A 25,251-nucleotide genomic window follows, 5' to 3' on the forward strand; every position below is an offset into this window, starting at 1 on the left:
GCGTGTAAGAGCTGGCTATCCGCCGGATCTCTTTGTTTGTAATATTGTTAATCTTAACTTAATACAAAATTTAATTTTCACACAACACTCCTCCAGTCAGAATGGACGGTTACACTATGACTTGCAGGTGTTTCAAAAAGCTTACTGAAACTATTCATATCAATAAGAATGAGATAAATTCCTCAAAAGGAGATAACAAATCATGACAAAATTCGCCAAGTTTAACCTTGTAAACCTTGTAAAGATCCATAAGATCTTTACAATGTTGTGAGAACAACCATCAGATATAAGAACAATCAGATAAAAAATCATTGCTTTACAAACAAGCAGATTGTCAAAATACAACAGTAGAAAATACAAATATAATACATGTAAAACACACTTGTCAATAAAAACAATAAAATGAAAATAAAAACGTATTCTGGTCATAATAAGAACCTCACAAGAAACTCCAAAATCATACCTTCATATGAAATCATATGAATTAAGCTAATTTATCAAAATGTAAGAACACAAATAAGAAACAAGTCTAAGTTGTATACACACCATATTTGTATAGTTAAAATTTAAAGAACAAAATTTTTATTGCATACTTACAGATAAACATGAAAATATACATGTCATACTTAATACATAAGTGTCACAAAATTAACAACCTAACATATAAATTCAAATGGGGTCTTATTACATGCTTATATCTGCATAAATGAGTAATAAATTTTAACAGATATTTAAAATTATGGTAAACAACAGAAGTATTTATATAGGTGGATTTATCAATTGGATTCAGTATGAAGATTATTATTTTTTATATTTAAAAAATTTATCAATGCTATAAAATGAGCGAAGATAGAAAGGAGTAATGTCTTCTTAAAAAGATTTATATTGCCATGCAGCTGTTTTATGTTAATTGGGAGATTATTAAATATCTTAATTCCGATAAATTGAGTACCTTACTGATAAATCGATAATTTAGCAGATGAAAAATAAAGATTAGAAATGTAAGATTTGAGGCTTTCACGGCGGTGACTATGAAGTCACTATGCACAGTCTGCTTTTACCGGTTCTCACGGTCTCTCCGCTTGCAGATTTCTTATATATTATTTCTTCTACCCTGAAGATGGAGGCGATACGTTCCTCCGAAACGTCGGTTAACACCACATATACACGGTGCCAAATCCCAGAAGACTGCTTTCTTCAAGATTAGAAATGTTTCTAGTCGTAATCGAATATGCATCTGAATTTTTAGTAAACATTTCCCAGTTGTTTACTACAAACATTAAAACAGAAAAAATATATAGAGAGGGCAGAGGTAATATTTTAAGCGAAGAAAATACCTTCCTACAAGGATCTTTGTAACCTACACCAACCATAATTCTGATAACTCTTTTCAGAAGTCTAAAAATTCCCCCAGAAAATCAAGCCATAAGACATTATAGAATGAAAATAGGCAAAATAAATCATTTTGAGGGCATCGATATTTAGAAATTGTTCAGATCTTCTGATAATATAACAGGCTGTATTCAGTCTCATTATAATTGATTCAGTGTGTTTTTTCCACGTTAATAGGTTATCCAGCATCAGTCCTAGAAATTTTACATCATTTTGTTCACGTAAATTATTTTTACCATAGGTAACATTTAGATTATCGGGGTAACTCTGTTTTGCAGAGAATTTCATACAGCAAGTTTTGTCAAGATTCACCGAAAGCATATTAGAATGAAACCATTCGTTCATTAATTTTAATACAATTGAAAGTTTGTTTTCTAGATTCATGAAGTTGAGATCATTTGTTAATACACTTGTATCATCAGCGAATAAAATTATTGAGGTATTATGAGGGCCAAAGCACTTAATAAAAGGAGGTAAGTCAATAATATAGACCAAAAACTAAAGTGGACCCAGAATCGATCCCTGTGGAACACCTTTGGTAATTTTTCCCCATTAAAGAATAGATTATTAAATTTTACTCTCTGATATCTATTAGTAAGGTATGATTCTAACAATAAATGCAGCCTACCTTTTATTCCATAATATTTTAATTTAGATAACAAAATTGTATGGTCCACACAATCAAAGGCTTTTTCTAGGTTGAAAAATATGCCACCGCACTTCTTTTTATTATTTAAAGTAGACAAGATGATATTAGTAAGTTTGAATATAGCATAGGTAATTGATAATTTATTTCTGAATCCGAATTGATCATTAGTAAGGATGTTATTAGCTTGAAAATGCATAAGTAGTCTCTTGTAGATAACTTTTTCAAAGATTTTAGAAAAGGAAGGTAATAGATTGGTCTACAATTTGCTACATTATTTATAACACCTTTTTTATGTAGTGGGACAATAATTGAATATTTCATTCTGTCAGGAAAAATCCCTGTAGATAAAGACTTATTTATTATGTAGCATAAAGGAGAAGCAATAAATGGTGCACTGATTTCTAATAGCTTCAAAGGAATTTTGTCGAAACCCTGTGAATTTTTCCAAGCAAAGTTCTTTATAATTTTTAAAATCTCACCGGTAGAAGTGTTATGTAAATTGATATTATTGTACTTAAGATTATAAAGCTGAGCCAAGTTGTATGGAGAGTAGTTCGTATTGTTTGTATTTAGCTTATTTTTATTTTTAATCTTTTCAGAGATATTAACAGCCATTTTTATAAAATATTCATTGAATTTTTCAGCATTAATTTTAGAAGAGAGTTCTTTATTATTTTCATCCATGTTATCTATAACTTGCTCATTGATATTTCTTCCTACGTTCGATTTTATAATATTCCAAGTAGCTTTGACTTTGTTATGAGCATGTGTGATTTTATTTTTAAAGTATAATTTCTTTGCAGCTTTTATTATATTAGCTAAAATTTTACAGTATCTTAAATAGCAATTTTTTAAATTTACATCATTGTTAGATTTAACTAAAAGATATAGATCCTTTTTCTTTTTACATGAATTAATGATACCACTGGTAATCCATTTATTTGTCGATTGTCTTTCAAAAACCTTTTTCTTAGGAAAACATGAGACAAAAATTTGTAGATATATATTCAGAAAAGAATTGTAAATATTATTCATGTCACTATTGGAATTATGAAATACGTTACTCCAGGATTCTTTACTAAGTTGATCTTGAAATTCCTGAACCTTGAATACATCAAATTTCCTAATGTATTTAATTTTCTTTTTGGAACATTTAAAAATTTTCTCATTTGTACATATATCGAGCATTTGGGCATCATGATCTGATAAGCCGTTTGGTACAGGAGATATACTAAAATGAGTAAATTTGGTGATATCAAGAAAAACATTATCAATAGTTGTACTTGAGTTTTTGGGTATTCTTGTTGGAAATTGGATTATGCTATTAAGATTGTAAGAGTTTTATAGATCATTTAGTTCTATTTTTTTCTTTGCATTCCTCAAGATAATTTACATTAAAATCACCACAAATAATTAAGAGGATATTGGATTTGTATACCATTTTGAGAATATCCTCAAGACCATTTAGAAAAAACTGAACATTACCAACTGGTGATCTGTAAATGGTAAGAATACAAATTTTTGTAGTTGACAGTTTAAGTTTAATAGCACATGCTTCTGAGTCTTTATCTTTACAAAATTTAGTTAAATTTATTGAAGTAAATGAAAGTTCCTTAAGTATATATATACATACACCCAGTGGCGTAGCATGACTACCGAAAGCAGGGAAGCAACTTTATATACGTGTATATAAATTTTTTCTACATACCCTATAGTTTCTATCTTCTATNATTCAGAAATACACATGACATGGGGTATATGTGGATATAAAGAAGCTACCAATTCGTCAGTTTTATATTGAAGTCCTAAAATATTTTGATGATAAATTTTTATAAACTGATTCAAATTATTTTTGAACTTTACGTTGCTTTTAGATACATTGTAGGAATGATTTACTGTTACTTGATCTCTCATAGAATGATCTATAGCTTGTACATGATGCAAATCAGTCCTCATAGTATATTCCTGATTTAACTTGACCATAAAAAATCATTTTGACTTGTCGAAATAGCCTTTTTTGTTCTATTTGATTTACGAGTCGGTATAAGCTTATGTTCAATTTTTTCTAATTCTTTATTCTTTGTTACATTATTAATCACACTGCAGTCATCTTCATAATCTTTGCCTTTATAACCCTGAGCCCATTGAAACAAATTTATCTTGTGATCTTTCCATGGTAAGGCTATAGGTGAGGAAGTTGCTTTTAGACCAAACATGGTATTAATCTGTGTAAGTTTTGAGGTTTTCACGGCGATGACTATGAAGAAAGTCATCTTCTGGGATATGGTGCCATGTATTCTTGGATAGCTACAGCTATCTGTATTCGCACGCAACTCAACTACCCTGGAGATGGAGGCGATATGTTCCTCCGAAACGTCGGTTAAAACCAAGAATACACGGTGCCAGATCCCAGAAGACGACTTTCTTCATGGTATTAATCTCTTTCACAAGAAGAAGAGAGATCCAGTCTCTCCCTTGATTATTTAAATGTAGGCCATGTATTGATGAACATGTCTGTGAGTATGTTTTGAAGCTGTCTAACGTTTGGCTGACAGTCACTGAAAGGGTGGCATAGTTATCTTGTATTTCCTCAACAACTTGGAAATTGTAGAACATGGACAAAAGAGGTGGTAGCTACACAGACCAGTTTACTTTCTGTTCTCTGTATCTAGTAAGACAGTTGATAGCAAACTACTTCTGACAAAAATGAAAATGGCTTCCTTCAGTTTTCCTGTAAAAAGACAGTTCCTAGAAGAAGTAAGGCTGGTGAGGGTTGGAGGTCACATGTTTGTAAAGGGAAAGACAGATGCTACCATCTTCACAGCAGCAGTTCAATGGAAAACTTGACAAAGGTGTAGAGCCTTGTTTCCAACAGTTCAGTGGAAAGTAATCTGACTGTGCTGCAGTGAATTGTTACCACTGAGGACTTACCATAACAGATTTCTTTACTTTTCTCTGTATCTTAGCTAGAAATGTTTTGTATTCTGTAACTGTCAGTATTTTTCTGAAAGATCTGATTATACAATGGATGAAGTTTTTAAACACTCTGGTGATACTGATGACATGTCTCATTTTTGTATTCATAAATTCACAAAACTTACACAGTATGCTGATAAATAATATGAATAAAGGATGTCTTGTTATATTTTGTCTTTTTCAACCATTTTAATTATTTTCAGTGAAATGTAAGAAAACAACTTTTAGATGGGAAAGAAATAGGTAGCAGAAAGGCCATGGGAAGATACTATTGACCCATTACAGTTTTGCATGACTTACATGCAGAAATCTGTAAAAAAGAAAATCTGCTGACATAATGAAGTAATTCTGCCTTTACAGCAGTTCTTTCTACACCCATACATGTTGTAGGAAAAATTGGCCTGTGGGAAGGGTTAAACACATATTAGCCTAACCAGTACTGTACAAATTCAATGAGAATGTGGAATATGTACAAATACTTCCCCCCTAAAGGAACAGTTGAAGAATATGAGCTTTGGGAAGACAAAGGTAGGAGGAGGGCTTGGTTGCTAGATGGCCCATATAATGTGGAAATGTCTGAGGAAAAAGTTGGTTAAAAGAATGAAGCAGTATAAATACAGCCAGAAAGGATATAAAACTTGCTGTTTTTAAACTCTTTATTTTAAGAAAGGTTCTTGGTTATGTGACTGTTGTTTATATCATTGATAATTTCTTAATTCTTATTACTACAGTACTTCCACTATCCCAAGACTTTAATTATGAGGTATGTATTGTTAATCCATCTAGTATTATAGGAAAGGTTCTTGGTTATGTGGCTGTTGTTTATAAAGTAAAGTAAAGCTATCCATGTGCAAGGCCGTGAAGGCCCATAGGGTTGTGAGATGTTGAGGGTCCCACACTATCTAGACAATCGGCTCAAAGATGGCAGTAAGGTTGTCAGCCTTACGCGCTGGCCATGCTTTACTCCCCAGGAAAATTATTTAATTAATTCCTGGTACTCATTTCTATTAGAGACTGAGTAAACCCCAGGGCCTAGTGTGGCTGGAAGGATTAGGTCAACTGAAAAGAATCCAATGACCTCGTCAGGACTTGAACCCATGACCTTACGGCTTGTAGCATAGCCCCTCAAATATCATTGATAATTTCTTAATTCTTATTACTACAGTACTTCCATTATCCCAAGACTTTGACTATGCAGTATGTGCCCAGTTTAGGAATGTGGGAGTTCCACTTCTATACTTCTTTATGGTATGCCGCTTAATTAAACACAAGGACTTATCTTAATTTGGATAGTTGATATTCCAAGTTGTTTATTATTGTGTCTGGAAGTCCATGGCTAAAATGATCTGGAAGGAAGAATTCATTTCTTCAGTTAATGGATAGTCTGTGGGATTCCACATATGTTCTGGATAACAGGATTCTGTTTTCCTGAGACTTTTCTCCCTGCAGTGCTGCAAAACCTGGCTATGAACTCTTTTGTATCAATTGATGTAATTAACTTTGACTCAAGGTATGCATTTTCTGATAATAAGTAAAGTGTAACTGTGTTTTATAAAGGACTGAGAGAGTTGACAGCTTAGTTGGGAATATCTATAACAAATTTGTACATGAAACAATAGCATCGTTTAATGCAGTAATTCAGACTCCAACGTGATTCCAAAGAGATCCAAATATGAGAACATAATATGACTTTGAAATAATAGAAACTCTTCTTTTAATGGAAAGTAGTTCAATTCTATCAGTATCTGTTCAGTTCAAGTGAGACATTCATTCATACCCTTCTGTGTGGCATCTTTTAACTTTCTTTCTCCAAAAATTTGTCCAGAGCTGAGACATGACATGTCCATTCACATCTTAACCATCAACAGTTATGTATGGTATAATATAGATGGTCACATGATAGTCATACCTTGAATGCTGAAGAAGTTTTTCCCAAGCTTCACTTTGTATAAGCAGGGATGATCATTGTGTTTTCCAGAGTTCTCATTTACATATCAGAAAATTTTGCAGAGAACAATCTTCTCAGATATACGGATTCCCCCAACTGTGCATGAACTGTTCAGGGGTTAAAACGCATGACATAATGGTAAGAAGATACCTTCTGCCTATCTGAGCAATGGCTGAACCCCATGCATATAATTAGATTAAATATTCACCAGTTAACATCACAAATCTTATGTGTCCCCTATGAAGGTGCTAGATGAATATTCCAAGAAGTGACCAGCTGTTTGCTACTGCATATGGAGTCTGTTTCTTAAGGAGGCTTGGTTGAACAGTTCCCAAAAAATTTTTGCAGTATCAAAACCAAGATAGCTTTATACACATAACAAATTCAAAGTAATTTCATGAGCAGTTGAAAGAGTCCAGAGAAATATTTAACTCTTGGTATTAAAAGTACAGGTATCATGTAACATGTCTTGAAAACTCACATTTATACATGGTTGTACTATTGATATTTCATTACATTAAGTTCACACATGAATAAATATACCTCAGTTCAGTGCATAACACAAGATATGGGGAGAAACACATTGTGACATGTAGATGTATTTCTAGGGAACCGTTTGATGAACATGTTTCCAAAAAAGCTGTGGTTTTAGTCCGCAAGCAAACTATACTGACTGAGCGACTGCCGCTTATTGGCGAAGTTAGTGCCCACTTTTGCGGATAGAGGATGTCATATGGTCAGCGCAATAGTCCCCACAGCCATTTATTTCGGTTTTCTAGACCGGAGCTGCTATTTCCTTGAAATAGCCCCTCAGTTATCCTCATGAGGCTGAGTGGAACCCATTGAAGACTCACTACTTCTCGGAAAATCTGGTAGCACCAGGAATCGAACCCAGACCTTAGGATCTGTAGCCAGGAATTCTGACCACTAGACCACAGAGGCAGTCTGAACATGTTTCCTGGGGTATGAAAATGAAAGATGTAGATTCATGGAAACCAACTCGTTGCCGTGGAATCAACAGGCGTGTCCATGGATATGAGTGATGAACAAACATTTCTTGTGATACTGATACACTATATAAGCGGTCATTCAGATAAGAACCAAGTCAATCACTGTCAGTCAGTACAGTTGTAAATTAGAAGTGAGTCACAGTCAGTGCAGTTGTAAATCAGAAGCCAATCATAGACCAGACCTGAATTGAGCCCAGTTCACCTGAAGAGTTATTGGGAGTTATTGTAATTGATTGTGATTATGAGTGATTGTGTAAAAGCTGTCAATCCGATCATCCAACCCAAAACCTGTAATTATTAGCATGGAGCCATGAACACATGACAATATAATACCCACTTTCCTCTGAATGCTTCCATATAAATTGGGATAAGATGAATTTAATAAATTAATGGTTTCAGTATAATTAAATGATTGTAGGGAAAAGCCAAAGAAAGTTAACAATCATATATAGTAAAACTCAGTAACAGACTGCACTGCAAAATTTCACCTACTATGGACTTCCAGTACTTTAACATCAAACATACCTTCAAAGTTTTATACTACGCACAGGGATAGCTTTACTTTTTTCAATATATATAAAATAATTTACACAAATATTCAGCCATTTAAGCTGACAGTTTATCATTATTGTACTTCATTTAGCTACAGTTATTCTATAAAAAATATTGTTTGCACAGTAATCTTGTTATTTTGTATTTTTCATAAAAATGCTGTTTAAATTAAGAATATTGGAATGTTTTTATAAGGTTGTCGCTATGTAAAATTGAAGTTATTTCCAGTATGTGTTAGAAATCATCATCAGATACAATTTTCATAACATCATAACATGAACATTTCCTACATCTCAGGAGCTTTGAAAAAACATAGCAGTTGATTTGAACATGAACCTATAATGGGTGCTACCATTTTAATATTAAAAATGTGAATTTTTCTCATGTATCACATGTAAATGCCATATCATCAAGGTTCAGCAAGGCAACAATTAGTGGTCGAGCCATAGCTCAAGCGGTTAGTCGCTGGCTTCCCACCACGGTGGCCTAGATTCGATCCCAGGTCTGGTCAAGTGGGATTTGTGGTGGACAAAGTGGCGTTGGGGCAGGTTTTCTCAGAGTACTTTGGTTTCCCCTGCCAATCTTCATTCCACCAATTGCTCACCTATCATCTGGGTCTGGTACAATAGGCCAGAAGTGGCCGCAGTACAAGGTACTTAGTCCCACCCCACTAGAATAAAAAAAAAAAGAGGCAACAATTCAGTGGGTGAAGATTTCCATCTAGTAACTCACAAAATTATTTTAAGATTTCCAACTCTAACAGTGTACAAGTAAAAATAGGAATAGATTTTTTAAATGATGCCTTCAATATCAACAAGAAGCATGTCAGTTGCTGTTTGAACAGTACAGGGATATTCTTACCTTTGTTGACCGGTGCACCACCAACCGTGAGTCACACATGAATTCTGCCGATGAATCAGTATGCCTGATAGCCGATAATGTTTGAAATCAAGGGAAGTTATTAACTTTGTGAACCTCTTGATGGCATTATGTTTCAGAGCGAGCAGTGCAGTTCACGCGTGGGCAGCAGTTAACAGCTCCTTTAGCCATTTATTCACAGTTACAGTTAGTCAGTAGTGTGTTACGTCATGATGCAGTGTACTTTGGAGCAATGTTTATTTGTTTGAACCTACATGAAATACAGGTCTCATAGAAAGGGCTGGCAAAAATTTTGACATAAATTTCATAATGACAGAGTTCCCAGCTGACAAACAATCACAATTTGGCAAATAAATGTAAATCAACAGGATTCTTAAAAGACAAGAAACAAAAACATAAGCACTGAGTGCTTACTGAGGAAAAGTTAGATGACATAGGGGTCAGACTTGAACATACACCTAGAAAATCACTGAAACATCTAGCTCGAAGAGACTGGAGTGACAAAGTTGAGCACAATAAGGGTAACACAATTGCTGAAGCTTAGACCCTATAAAACAATAGTAATCCATGGCTTGCAGCCATGTGATCCAGCTAGCATGGTTAATTTTTACAGTGGGTTTCTACAGTGTGTCATTGGAGGTGAGATCAATCTGTAATTGTCATTTATTTCTGATGAAGCATGGTTTCACTTGCAGGGATACACTACTGGATTTCACAGAATCCATATCTAACCCACGAAGTCCTCCATACAGTGAAAGTTTGTGTCTGGTGTGCTGTAAGTGCAAGAATGATTGAGGGACCTGTTTTTTTAACAAAACAATTGCAAAAGAAATGTACAGGTCATTCTGGGGAGATTCTTTCCAGAGTTAAAAGAAGAAAGACTCTTTGGCTGGTTTCAGCAAGACTTAGCTACTGCCCATACTGTACGTATGTCTATGCATCTATGCAGGCTTTGTCCAATGTCTTCTGGGACAGAATTATCAGCAGTGATATTTGGCCAAAATGTTCATCCAATCTTAGTCCGTGTGATTTCTTCTTTTGTGGTTGTTGGAAAAACAAAGTTTACAACAGTAACCCTGAATGGAAGAACTAAAAGCAAATATTTGCAGGGAAATTGGAAATAGTCCTGCAGAGCAGCTTCAAAAGGTAAATTAGAACAACTTCCACTGGTACATGGAATGTGTATATATAGAGGAACAGTATTTGCATCATCTCCTGTGATCTGCAATTTGTATCTAAGACATTATCAAACAACAGGCATATTGACTTGTCAACAAAATTTGTATCCACCTCACAGCTGGTCAGTAACGTTAAGAAACTCCCAGTATTATTTTTCATTTTAGTTTCATGCAGTGTTTTTCTCTACTGAATGAATATACAAAGGGCAAGTCAACTAGAGCAGAAGAGTTACTGTATTTGGGATGTACCAAGTTTGACTCTGAACTAGGACATAGGCTATCCTGATAGATTTTTCGTTCTCATAATACTTTCAAGTGAGTGCACTGTTTTTTAACAACAGATTGGGCCCTAAATGTTTCCACCCTTTCCAGCTCACTGTTATTCTTTCAATCTCTACAGCCACTACCTTTTCGTTAAATAACATATGACAACTGGTTACAAATTTTCTCTTCTTTATTGCTTACTACCTACAAGCAACTTTGGGAGCATCAGGATTAAATGTGACCAGTGGGGTGAACAATATTAAAATGGATCTTCGAGAGACAGGATGGGATTGATCTGGCTCAGGATAGGGACCAGTGGAGGGCTCTTGTGAACACAGTAATAAACATTCAGGTTCCATAAAATGCTGAGAATTTCTTGAATAGCTGCACAATTGGCAGCTTCTCAAGAAGGGCTCAGCTCCATGAGTGAGGGTAGAATAAGACATGATTACTTAAGTTTTCTTTATTTAATACAATTAATGATGATACAGTAATATTGACAAATCTGTGAAAGCTGAGGTTCTGATGGTGGTAACTCTCAAGATTATGGTCTTCTGGGACATTATGGTATGTATTTTTGTAGATGGGTACTGATGTTTTGGAGGAATATGCTGCCTTTATCTTCAGAGAATTACCCTGAAGATGGAAGCAACAACTTCTTCCAAAATATTGACAACTGTGTCTGATTTGTTTTATGAAATACAACTGCTGAGTAAAAAAGTAAAGGTATCCCTGCAACAGGCCATCGAGGTCCACAGGGTTGTGAGATGTTGAGTTTCCCACATTTTTGTAGACAATTGGCTCACAGATGGCGGCAAGGTTGAACTGTGGAGTAGAGATGTGTAACTTATATGGGTTAATAATGCACCAGCACCTTCATTACCATAATCATCAGTGGGATTAAAACAAGCACTGCTTTACTGATTCTGGCATGGGAATGCTTCCAAAGGTTTTGGCTTCATCGTGCAACTCTAGGATACATCCTAGCAATTTAGGTACAGATACCACAGTTCCGGAAACAATTCGTGTAAATTTCTGTTCGGGCTCTGCTTCATAACGTATGAGAAGACGTTTACTGATGTAATCATCACTAACAGAAATATGACCTATCTCTATATAAGTCTTTAAGTATGATGAATACATCTGGAAACTGCCTCTTAAACTCTCATATGACCTCAAAGATCTTGCAGGCAGGTAAACAACTCTAAAAGGGAACCCCATCTCCTTGTATATGTCAGTCACTGCTGCCATGGTTCTATCAAATTCATCCATCATATTTCTCAGAAAATCTGTAGTAGATATAAAGAGCTCAACTGACGAAGCCTGACAGACTCCAAATAATCCTGAGAAATCTGTCTCTTCCAGATTGTGGGCACTAGGTTTGTACTGTCGCCCCATAGCAACTAACCTCAAAGGAAGTGCAGTAACTGGTATAATTTGTTTTGCATGAAAAGAACAGAAAGATGGTAGTGATGCTCCACCAACTAAATGTAAACGATTGGTGTCTTTTGTATTTAGAATATCATTAGTATCTTGCAGGATGTATGTTACACCTGAATCCTCATGGTCAAGTCCACAACCCTCTACCACTACACTTCGCCCAAAATCTGAATTGCAAAATTTAATAAAGTTGTGCCTGCAAAGTTCTTCAGTGAAATAATCAAGTATACACAGTTCAAAAATGGCAGCCCCCCCTTTCAGATAATAACACAGTGGACTAACGTAGTCTAATATATCCAATTTATTTCCTATTCTTATATGACTTTCGGTCTGTTTTGTACTTGACTCGTTTCCAGAATGACTTACAATCTTCTCTCCTTCACTTGGAGTGTCAGGATGCAGATTATTTGGTAAACTCAAAAACCTGATCATAACTTTCTTCTGTAATTCCCAAACTGCTTTCGTTGTTATTTTAAATTCTTCTCTTAATAATTTTCCTTGTAATTTTAATTTCTCAGTTTCTTTTGCAGCGTCATCATTCCCCTTCTTTATTTCTTTTATCTTCTTTGCTATATCAACACGTCTATTTTCTAATGTGATTCTATCTGCTTCCACACTTTTTAAGACCTCCCAGAAACTTTTTAGACTATCTACATCAACCAGCATTCCTCGAAGCTCAACACTTTGTTTTAAAGCAGACATGTCTTTAAATCTAGCTTCTATGTCAATATGTGGAGTAACAACAGAAAATGTGTCTTTAGCTTCATCACCAGTCATGTAGAGAGCAGACCCATAACTTCTCAGACACAGATAAGGCAATGCCCTATTGCACTGTAAAGGTAACCTGCCCAACTTTATGAAAACAGCCATACCAGTATCTCAGAAACTTGTGAATGTACAATCTACAGTTTGAAGCGACTGAACAGACAAATTAGTTCATTTTCACATCTTCATCTTCAATTTTCTGCATGGTTCCATCCACCAGAGTCTGGGTTTCAATCTTCCGTTTCTTGGGGAGCTGGTAACTTCCTTTTCCTGCTGCCCTCTCGGACTCCTCAATAGTATATGGTTCTAATTCCAGGGCTTTCAGTCGACGTTTATGGACCTTTGTACGAAAATGTTCTTTCAGTGCTTGCTCAGAGATGAAGTATCGTCTGAAGAAGAAAATATGAAATAAGGTAGAATGTTTTTTGCTGAATATTTGGAAAATGAGAAAAATTATTTAGCAACTAACTTACATTTATCATCTAATATTGTTAAGGTACATAGGTAAGTCAATACATAATTTACAAATGGATACAGAACTTAAACAAATAAGAGTACTGATTTGAAAAATGCTTTTATTTCTCAACATAATCTCCCTATACAATGAGGCACTTGTCCCATCGTTTCACAAGCCCCTGAAAACCAGCAGCATAAAATTCTTTCGGCTGCCGTCGGAACCAGGCGGTGACTTCCATTTCTACAGCTTCATCGTCGGGAAAATGTTCAGCCAAAAGATGATGTTTAAGATGGCCGAACAAATGGAAGTCTCATGACAGGTTAGGTTTTCACAAAGTCTGTGCATGATGGGTGCCATGCATGCTGACCCCACAACACAAAATGCAAAGAATGGGTCTGGCATTACAGTATCTCAATCGCTACCACAATGAAGGACACGATACGCTAGCCTGAATTGTCACAGGTGATGAGTCTTGCTCCAAGTGACTTGCATTTGTTTGGCCCTCTTAAACATCATCTTTCGCTGAACATTTTCCTGATGATGAAACTGTAAAAAGGGAAGTTACCATCTGGTTCTAACAGCAGCCAAAAGAATTTTATGCTGTTGGTTTTCAGGGGCTTGTGAAATGCTGGGACAAGTGCCTCAATGTACAGGAAGATTATGTTGAGAAATAAAAGGCATTTTTCAAATCAGTACTCTTGTTTAAGTTCTATATCCATTTGTAACCTACTTATTGACTTACCCTCATAATTATATCCAGGGAAGAGGTAATTAATCTGGCCCAACACTGGGATCAATGGTGGGCTCTTGTGAACACTAATGGAACTTCAGGTTCCAGTATGTGCTGGGAGTTTCTTGACTAGCTAAGCCACTATTAACTTCTCAGGAAGTGCCATGCTCCCTGGAGTTAATTAAATCATGGTAGTTAAAATAAACCTTACATATGATCTCCACTTGAAGCACAGAGCAAATGATGCTCGAGATGGTTCAAGTTCGTATAGCAGCAGGCGTGACCAGAGTGGTTTGAACGGCTGCTGTACTGCGATGTGGAAAGCAAATGGAAAAACTACCACATTATCACTTTTCCTGGATAGTCTCTTTCCAAAAACAGAGATACCATATATGCGAGATGTTTCCTCTGGAGGCAAAACAATCCGGAGGTAAACTACTCCCCCAATCGGATCTCCGGGGGGGAGTGTTTCTAGAGGAAATGTCATGCAGGCGTTACAACAAGAAAAAGTGCGAAGATCAGAAGAAACAGCATGGATACAAGATTGGAACATGGAATGTCAGGACCTTGAATCAAGCAGGAAAATTGGAGAATTTGAAAACGGAAATGCAGAAGAATGAAGTGTCTGTTCTAGGTGTCAGCGAAGTGCGGTGGAAAGGACAAGGTGAAATAAGAAGCGGTGATTATACAGTGTATTATTCCGGAGGTGAACGGGCTGAAAGAGGTGTGGCAATAGTGGTGCATAAAAGTGTAGTGAGGAGTGTTGTTAAGAAGATTGCTTGTAATGACAGAATTATTGCTCTGAAGTTAAAGGCGGAACCGGTAGATATACTGATTATACAAGTGTACATGCCAACATCAGAGTATGAAGATGATGAAGTGGAAAAAGTGTATGACACAATTGAAGAAATTCTTCAGGAAGATGGAAGAGGAGACACAAACAGCATCATATTGGGAGACTGGAACAGCATTGTTGGAGATGAACCATATCAGAATATTGTTGGATCACATGGACTAGGAAGACGGAATCACAGAGGTCAAATGCTTATTGACTTTTGTGAACGAAATGGATTGATTGTTACCAACACTTGGTTCAAGAAGCCAAAGAGAAGAATTTACACATGGAAGGCACCTGGGGATTGGAAGAGGCATCAGCTGGACTACATCCTTGTGAAACATCGATTCAGAAACAGTGTGAAGGATGTGAAGACGCTTCCTGGGGCAGACATTGACTCTGACCACAACTTGCTGGTTGCCAAGTTCCGAACCAGGTTGAAGAAAATTATAGGATTTCGAAAGCGCAGACCCAGATGGGATTTGGAGAAGTTATATGCTCAAAGACAAAGCGTGCAAGAGACTCTAGAAGAGAAACTCGGTGCAATTGAAGGTGAAAGCGGAAATGCTGAAGCGCAGTGGAACGATATAAAAGAATGCATGTTAGATACTATCAGTGATTTGGTAGGTAAAGTTGAGAAGATAGCAAGAAAACCATGGGTTACACAGGAGATGATGAGTAAAATGGAGGAGCGAAGGAAATGGAAGAATGTCAACAATGAAGAAGGCAGGAGGAAATACAGGAGACTGAGGAATGAATTGAAAAGAGCCACGGACAGGGCCAAAAAGGAATATCTTGAGAAGATATGTAATGAGATTATGGAATTTCAAAGAACAGGCCGTTATGATTTGATGTACATGAAGACAAAAGAACTAGGATGGAAAGAGAATCATGGGATTCAAAATGTTGGCATCGAAGACTCCCAGGGGAATAGAATAGTAGATCAGAGGCAAGTGCTGAAAATTTGGGAAAATTATATTTCAGAACTATATGATCGACCTAATCGGCCAGAAACCTTAGAAGTTGAACCGGAAGAAGAAGTAGATACAGACGAGAAAGGACCATATATTTTACAAAGTGAGGTGGAAAAAGCTATCAAGGAAATGAGGAAGGGAAAGGCTACAGGAGATGATGATGTACCTGGAGATGTGCTCAAGTTACTGGGAGAAGGTGGTTTGAAAACACTGACAAAACTAATGAACACCATATATGAAAGTGGAGAGTGGCCCAAGGACTTTACAGAAGTTACAATGATTGCCTTAAAGAAAAAGACAAAAGCTACAAAATGCAGCGACCATCGCACAATAAGTCTTATTGCACATACAGCAAAGATAATAGCAAAGATACTTAAAAGAAGAATTGAAAGGAAAATAGAGGATGTACTTGGAGAAGATCAGTTTGGATTTAGAAGAGGAAAAGGAACCAGGGATGCAATTGGGATGATGAGAATTATAGCGGAACGAACTTTGGAGATAGATGAAGAACTGTGTGTTTGCTTCATAGACTGGCAGAAGGCATTTGACCGGGTAAACTGGACCAAATTAATGCAGATCCTGAAAGAAACAGGTATCGATTGGCATGAAAGAAGATTGATTAGCAAATTGTACATGGATCAGAAAGTTAGAGTACGACTGGACAGGGGGGAGACAGGAAGTGTGCAGATTGGAAGAGGAGTTCGACAAGGATGCTGTTTATCACCAATTCTGTTCAACTTGTACAGCGAATGCCTTACCAAGGAAGCTCTGGATGGGCTCGGTGACTTCAAAGTAGGAGGGCAAATTATTCAAACTGTGAAATATGCAGATGACCTTGTGTTAATGGCTAAGGAAGAAACTGTGCTACAGGGCATGATTGATAGACTAATTGAAATTGGAAGGTGCTATGGCATGGAAATGAATGTGGAGAAAACAAAAGTAATGAAAATTTCGAGACAACCAACCCCAGTCACAATAAAGATAGACCAAAAACAACTGGAGAATGTGAAATGTTTTAAATATTTGGGTAGCTTGTTAACAGATGATGGAAGGTGTACTTGTGAAATTAAATCCAGGATTGCCATGGCAAAAGCTGCATTTAGCAAGAAGAAGAATCTTTTTACCAGCAAATTGGACTTAAATTTGAGGAAGAAACTAGTGAAATGCTACATTTGGAGCATAGCTCTGTATGGGGCTGAAACATGGACACTTAGGGCAGTAGATCAGAAACATCTGGAAAGTTTCGAAATGTGGTGTTGGAGAAGGATGGAGAAGATCAGTTGGACCGATTATGTGAGAAATGAAGAAGTGTTAATTAGAGTCAGTGAGCAGAGGAATATCCTACATGAAATAAGAAAACGGAAGGCTAATTGGATTGGTCATGTTTTACGCAGAAACTGCCTTCTAAAAGAAGCTATCGAAGGAAAGATAGATGGGTGGATAGAAGTGACAAGAAGACGTAAGAAGATGCTGGATGACCTTGGGGACAGAAGAGGATACTGTCACTTGAAGGAGAAAGCTCTAGATCGCATTAAGTGGAGGAATTGTTTTGAAAGAGACTGTGGACCTGTCGTCTTGACAGATTACTGATGATGATGATGATATGATCTCCATGGGTAAAACAAATTTAAATCTTAGTATGGAAAGCCATATGGAACGAAGCTATTTAGTAGCTCAACTGTACAAGAGATCAAAATAAAACTTCAGAGGGTATGTTATGATGAGACCTGGGAATCAAGTAGCTAAGATAAGGTCAAAGGAACAGGCTTTGTAGTGATATTTCCATAGTGGAGAATTTCTTGAATGGTCATAAAATTGCCACATGCTGAAGGCAGTCCTCATAACAAGGCCTCAGTTGATTAATTAAAACTGTAAAGATTTTTTTTTTGTACCCATTTTCTGTGCTGCTTGTTTAAGCGGAATTATGTCTGTCTGTGTGTCTTTTTATGGTCTATTTAACAATGTTATCAGTCACTCAGACTAAATGGCATAGAATGATAAAGTGGTTGGTCAATAATGAACAAGAAAGGATGTGACCTAATTTGAGGAACTCTCCTGGCATCTGCCTGACTGAACCAACAAAAACCATGAAAAATATCAGGGTGCCTGGTCTTCAGGCCTAGATTTTGAACCTAAGACCTCCAGAATAAAAAAGCAAAAATGCTCAGCAGTTGATTGCTACATTCAGTGTTCGGTATGCCTATCAGAATTTCTTCCTTTCCTTTATGCTTTTCATATGTTCTTGTGCCCTCCTCTCTCTTAAATCATTTAATTAAGTTACATTCAGATGGCACAGTATGAAACACACTGCTGCCACCTTTGCAACTACATTAAACCTACTATAGCATGAGAACACTGTAACATACAGATAACACATATTTGTATAAAACTATTTCTTTCACATATAAATATAAATATACTTGTAGGTTATTCTTAATTGACAAAAGAAAGTCTAATGAACCTGAGTATAACAGAAAATCCTATTATTAAATTTGGGTAATTGATACAGACAAGTGAGAAAAGTCATCATCCTGAAGCCAAGATATTTATTGACATATTTTGTTAAATCATTATTTACAAGTAAAGATTAAATTGTATGTTTATGAAGAACTTACGCACAATGCAGGCAGTAAAACTGGGCATTTCCTGGTTTATCTAAATCAATTTCCTGATTCAGTAACTTTTCTGCATTTTCTTCTTTCAAGTCTTCATCGATCTGGAAAAATTAACACTGTACTGAAAGATGTGATCTTAGTAGGGCGCAACTAGTCAAGTGGGCTCTTCAAGTAGCAAATTTTACTTAACCTCGCAAATGACAATTTCACAGATATTTTTCAAACATGAAATCGCTCTTGGGGCTTATGCACTGTTCAATTTGGAACAGTTTCCCTGCTGCTTATATAATAGATTTTAAGATCTGGTATGTCCGAATATTTCACAGATTATATACTATTCTAGAACAAGATTATCTAACATTAACTATATATATATATATATATATATATATATATATTATGGGTACAGTTGACAAGTTTCAGTGCGTACGTTACCATCGTTAGTAATACTGTTATACCGTAGAATATTGCGCTTGCTACGTACGTAACCTAAAATACAAATTCCAAAGCAATATAACCTCATCTGTTAATACAATACTATACAATCAAATGAACCATTAAGCATGGTTAACAACGTGTGCTCTCTATCGAAATCATAAATGTGTGACTTGAAGAAATTTAGAAATCTTGGGAGGTTATACGACGCTTACTTCATCTAAATCTTTCTTTCTTCGTTTTGTTCGCCATCTCTTCCTTAGATGTGTATCACCATAATGGTACTTCTTCCTCTTGTAAGTCATAATTCCCCTTTAACTATAAAGCAGCTACATGTATAATTACAAGTTACCACGTGTACGACTTAGAACTTCGGGATGCAGGAAATGGACTGGTAGCATTGGCCCCGCTTCCCCTGGCTTCCGAAGTCCCACAATACCAGTCTTAATGGTTTTTCATTATCGTGCTGGGAATATTACTTCCGTTCAATATGAGATCCGTTTCTTATTATGCAATCAGATAATTACGTTCGAGAAAGCAGAGATGAGGATTTATAACACTCATATTATGCAATCTTTCAAGTTACACTTCCACTCTTAACCTCTCCAAACGCGATTTTTATGAAAACACTAGTACAAACCATTCCTCCTTCGGTTACTAGCGACATCTGTGATGGGTCAGTGAAACATATTTACAATTTACGAAAGGGAGTCAACGTTTCAGCAGCAAATGAATCATGAACTTCTTTGGTTTTGGTGTTAAAATGTAGTTTTAGTTTTATAATGTATCCTGATTGTTTACATCCTACATAGCGTCTCCTGCTTCTATGACGTGTGGTTCACTAAGTAATTCCGGATATATAATACAACTCTGTGCTAATGGCCGACGCCATTTTGATCGGGAGTGACATTAAACACTGTGAGAAAAGCGTTGAAGTTGGTCTTATGAACGCCGGTATGTGTTTTAACGGAGTACATTTGGAAATTATTACAGTTTCAAGAAACTGGGTGTTTAATGATTGTAACTGAAACATTTACTGTTCAGCTGCTCCTAGTGTTCTGCGCATTATTACGGTCACAAGTGAGTTGCAACGTCGAGAGAACACAGGGAGTTGGAAAGTGAGTCTAGCCTACTTGTGCGGAGTCGAACAATACACTTCGTCGGTTGGGGCCCAACTGCTGTCTTTCTGTGGTGAATCTACTCTTCCCGATGTCCGCGTCACGCGTATCGGACCTCTCAAAGTATAAATGCGTCGCTGGGACACGTGTGGTGCAGTAAACAACAGTGATTTCGTGTTAATATGGCCAAAATTCTCAACAAGGATCCAGTCACATACCAACGGGAACGTGATGGTTTTATACGAGACTTACAGCACTTCCACGAAACCCGTGGGTAAGTTCCAGTTTGTTTTGGCTTGTGACAAGTTTAGAGTTAAACAGATTTATTCTAACTGGTTTGTATTTAGGTACTAATAAAATGATATTTTTATTCTTGGCTTTTAGGACACCATTTCGTAAAGTCCCTAAGATAAATGGCCGTGAAATAGACCTCTATCTTCTGTATGTACTCGTCACTGCTCATGGAGGATGGGTGAAGGTGAGTTTTTTGTAGATATTTTTTCAACATAATTTTAATTCTTTGCCTGCCATAAGGAATTGTTAATATTTGTGAAATGCTTGTACCATTGTTATTGATTACTGGGTGTTGGTATCCATGCATACTAACTTCTGGAGGCCTCAGTTTGCAAATTGTTTTGACAGTTTGGCTGAAGGTGTTTGAAATGTAAAATTGGGCCCGTAATATATTAATATTTTTAGCATATCACGCAGAAAGTGTTACATGTGGCTGGAGTGTTTCAGGATGTAGCCTATAAACAATTTTCTTTGTTGACTATACATCAGTGCTTTTACTTGTTTCATATTACATATTTTATAAGAACTGCCCGGTTAATTTTGCATTTACATAGTAGTAGGAGCTTCTCTATGAATTGGTGTGATTTGATGTGATATGATTTTACTTAGCATGTTTCACACAAAAATGTGTGAAAATCTTTGTGAGCGGTGCTAAATTCGAGTATAAATACAGATTTTCGATAATGGAATAGAGAAAATATTGCCTGTGTTATCAGTTATTTTAGAAAAGGCTTAGGATAATTTTGATACTCCTTTCTATTAATAGCTGGAAATCTGATACCAGGGCACTGTCATAAAAAGAAGTATAAGAAATTTATTGTTATTGTTTATTTTAAAGGGTGGGTGTTAACTTAATTTCTGTTCCAGTTGTGTTATATGCTCAAAACTATTGTAGCTTCTGTCTTTGATTACATTTTGTAATTTTATATGTAATAGGGGCCAGTAGAGAGCTCTTGTGAGCACGGTAATGAACGTTTGGGTACCATAAAATGCTGGGAAGTTCTTGAGTAGGTGCACAGTTGGCAGCTTCTCAAGAAGGGCTCAGCTCCATGAGTGAGCGAGTGATCAGTTTTTAAGATAAAATCGTGTTGGGTGATTGTACTCAAGGTAACTTACTTCATGCCAGTCTAAATAACATACACAATGTACAACAGTGATTATTTTGACAACATCACTTAAAAATTAATCATAACGTAGCATTGCATCAGCATTTTGCCCAAGTTTGTAGTGTGAATCAGTGTGTGATGTAGATACAAAAATATGACAGTACTAGTTCTGTGCTCTCAGGCATTCACATACTCAAATGTTTAGAACTCGCTTCCCAGCATTTCATATATCTTTCTTATTGAATGTTAACTATAAGAGTTAAAAAATTAATGTTTATTTATTAATCTACATTCTGCACTTTGATACCATTAAACCGAATTTACGAATAGATGGAAATTTGTAGATTTTGTTTACCAGTTTGTTTATATCTGATAATACAACAGTGAGTTTAATAAAAGTTAATGGTTTCCCTTTACTTCACAAATTAAGCACTGTGCAATGAAGATATATGGAACAGTTTTCTTGTCCTCTGCACTAGCTGGAGGTGAATGGTCATCTTCACACCCCAGTCATATTACCCCCGGAGAAAGAGCCCCCTGTTTCCAGTCAGTGAGTTTAATAGCTTATAAAATGTTTGAAGGGAGGTTTCTGCTCGGCAAGGAGAGAATATTTCAGAGAGCCCAGGGAAAGGATGTGAGAAATGAGCTTGGTTTGGGAACTCTATAGGCTCCCATAAGAATCATTACACTGTTGTGATGTGTAATCAGTAAGTGAGAAAAACTAAATTTTCAAATGGATTTTAGGGTTAAACATTTGATGCACCTTAATGTAATGATTGTTATAATTATTATTAAGTTAATGATTAATTAGGTAATTTATTTGGCATTTTCTTTCTGCTTATTAATTTATTATTCAGTATACCATGCATTATGGAGAGCTATACCTGTATGCATCTTGTGGAGTACAGATAAATTTTGACGCTGTTAAAGTTTCTAATAGAAACAGAGTTAGATTGTGTTATGTAGCTTTAAGAGACTTCCCAGTGTATCTAGCATTTCATGATAGTAGATTGAACTTGGCATTGCCTAAATGAGAAAAAATCAATATTATTATACTACCAAGACTGAAGTCTAATTGTATAAGGTACACAAAAATTTGTGTAGACATATAGACTTAATTCCTGGATGTCTCTCCTTCCCCTTCCCAATTTGGTCGATTTATTTTTGCATCGTACACCCTGTTTTAAGAGGAATTTAGCCATCTAAATAAAATGTGCGAGAGCCTTGTTATGCTAGTTGCAGTCTACCATAAAACAGCCAATAGTAAAACTTAGTGTTCAAACAATATAATTTATTTTACGCTGTGGAACATTCTTTTTGTAAAATATATTATAAAATATAATATAATATATAATATAAAATATAATAAAAAATTTTTGTAAAAACTGTGCCGTTATAAACCATTTAAAGACTGAATTTGCTTAAAATAATACATAAAAACTCTGTTTGTACCTCACAGGAAACACATTACATCCCCCTTACAAAGCCCAGCCAGTTAATGCTGTTTAGGGAAACAGTCGATAATTATTGAAAGAACCATAGGAAACACACAGATGCACCCTGTGAACAGACTTCAGAGTTTTTGTGGGTTAAAGCAGGTGGTACATGTAGTAACCATTCGGCTTTAAAGGGTTATGTGTTGTATTCATAGGCAAAGGAAAGTTGCGCCAGTATTGTACAGTATGGGTTATGTATTTCATATATGTAAGGCGCGTGTGTTGTGCATGTATGAAATTACGCGCGAAATTTCCATTTGGTAACTCTGCAGGTCAGCGTGGCTCCAGCTATGCATAGTCAGCAGATTGTATTTCAGCATCTAAGAGAGTGTATAAATCAGCACAGGTTATGTCTGTACGTTCCAGTTAGAGCGGTATGTACAGCTGCTCAGAACCGTTCTTGTATTTCAGCGTGAATTTTGGTTTCATTTTATATTTTTTTTTCAAACAAAATGAGGCCTTTTTTTAATGAATTTATGATGTGGGATATGTACGGGATGTAAAATAAATATTCTTCCAGGGTGTCGTTGCATTATTCAGTTGAATACGTTGGTCTGTCCAGAGATTGCAGGTCAGAATCGCCTTGATGACATCTCATACAGAGATTCTGGATTTTAGTCCGTGGTTAATGTGAAGTAGCCCCGACAAGGCTCATACTTTTTACATCTTGTGGTACGTATAAACCTCCTGCCTCAGAATACTGGTTAATGAGTGAACCATATGTAAACATTCCCTGTACTGACAACGTTGGTCCAGGCCCCCCCTCCCCCGTATGGGAGATGCTGGATGCCGGATCTGTTTTTAGCCGGCGTCTTCGCGCGACGTTGCCGAACTTTTCCTGCTTCTGCATCTCGCTGTTATGTCACGTGGGTAGTGTAACAGGGGGTGGGTGTCTCCCGCCCCCTTTCTCTTTACACCCTGCTGGATTGCCGCCCATCCCGCTCGCAGCCGAAGGTGAAGTGGCGCAAGGTCAGGGTTTACCCCTCCCTCCTCTTTCGTATCCATTGCCCTCCCTCCCCCTTTTGCATTACATCAACTAGTCTTGCCTGCACCCTCCCCTCCTCCGTCGTGCTCAGGGAGCGCTAGTACAGCGCGACGTGCGGAAGTGGAGCCGTCGTAGCGACTATTTCTATTCTCTAGGTTAATTGCTCATTGAACTAGCCTTATTCGTTCGTCCATGATTCCCGATCTCCCTCACTGTGCATCGCATTCTCCCATATCCACTGTTGTTCACCCACGGCGTGATCCAGTTATTGACTCGAAATGAGGAGGCCAGGTGACCGAGATGGCCGTTAGCGATACTGAGGAAGCGTATCACGAACAGAGTGAATATCATACATTCGACCGGAACACAGAGTCCTGTCCTGAAGATAAGCGTTTATCGTCTTATTTGGCGTCACGGGGTTGTGAGATAGATCCACTGCTGCAACAGCTGCTGGGTATAGGAGATAAGCAGATCCTTGTCCAAGTGGGACGTGAACTCGTGTCGCTGATAATAAGCATTTTCGCCTTATCAGATCCGGAAGGGTTGGGATAATTTCGTCTTCACAGCCACTGTCGTTAAAATAGGTGATGGAGAATAAGAACTCATTATATTTATTTTTTCCTTGGCACTACAGCCCCAGTGGGCCTAGGCCTATCTCCATTAACTTCTCCGTTCACTTCGGTTTTTCTAGATCTTACACATTCGGTAGGACTCCTTGGGCGATTGATCAGCTCGTCTGAAGGCCTCTACCTGCACACAAACACAGAAAAACGCGCACACACACAAACTAAACATCCATGCCCTGAGTGGGATTCGAACCCACGAGCGAACACAGTATATGCCTTAGACCGGTCGGCTACAGTGACCGGCACTCAATATCTTTTAAGTATGGTATTTCTGATGAGCCCACTAAGTTCTGTGTAGAGGTATATTTGCACGAATTTAAACTGACCTGGTCTTATCATTTGCTCTCTTTAAAGAAATATCCTCATTCAATTATATTATCAACGTCAGAGTTTCGTATTCGGAAGGTCCCAGGTTCAAATCTCGGCACGGAGATTGGCTATTCTGACAGGATCCTCTTGTTACTCGCTCCCCCCACCCCCCCAAGAAAAATCCGGAATAATACATCAAATCAGCCACGCCCATGTAC

At 36.8% G+C, this 25,251-nt stretch overlaps 2 protein-coding genes across 2 annotated transcripts; both read right to left on the bottom strand.

Moving 5' to 3' along the window:
• Positions 1 to 11,668: 11,668 nt before the first annotated feature.
• LOC111869711 (serine--tRNA synthetase-like protein Slimp) lies at positions 11,669 to 13,170 on the bottom strand. Its single transcript, XM_023861426.2, has one exon. It carries the CDS (start codon positions 13,156 to 13,158, stop codon positions 11,749 to 11,751), a length of 1,410 nt encoding a protein of 469 aa, XP_023717194.1. The 5' UTR covers positions 13,159 to 13,170; the 3' UTR covers positions 11,669 to 11,748.
• A 30-nt stretch (positions 13,171 to 13,200) lies between these two features.
• Positions 13,201 to 19,620, bottom strand: LOC111869712 (zinc finger protein 593 homolog). Its single transcript, XM_023861428.2, has 3 exons — positions 19,315 to 19,620; positions 18,665 to 18,765; positions 13,201 to 13,442 (listed from the first exon to the last, which is right to left on the bottom strand). Exons 1-3 carry the CDS (start codon positions 19,402 to 19,404, stop codon positions 13,220 to 13,222), a joined length of 414 nt encoding a protein of 137 aa, XP_023717196.1. The 5' UTR covers positions 19,405 to 19,620; the 3' UTR covers positions 13,201 to 13,219.
• Positions 19,621 to 25,251: the final 5,631 nt, after the last annotated feature.

Source organism: Cryptotermes secundus, unplaced genomic scaffold, assembly GCF_002891405.2.
Source record: "Cryptotermes secundus unplaced genomic scaffold, Csec_1.0 scaffold2057, whole genome shotgun sequence".
Lineage (NCBI taxonomy): Eukaryota > Metazoa > Arthropoda > Insecta > Blattodea > Kalotermitidae > Cryptotermes > Cryptotermes secundus.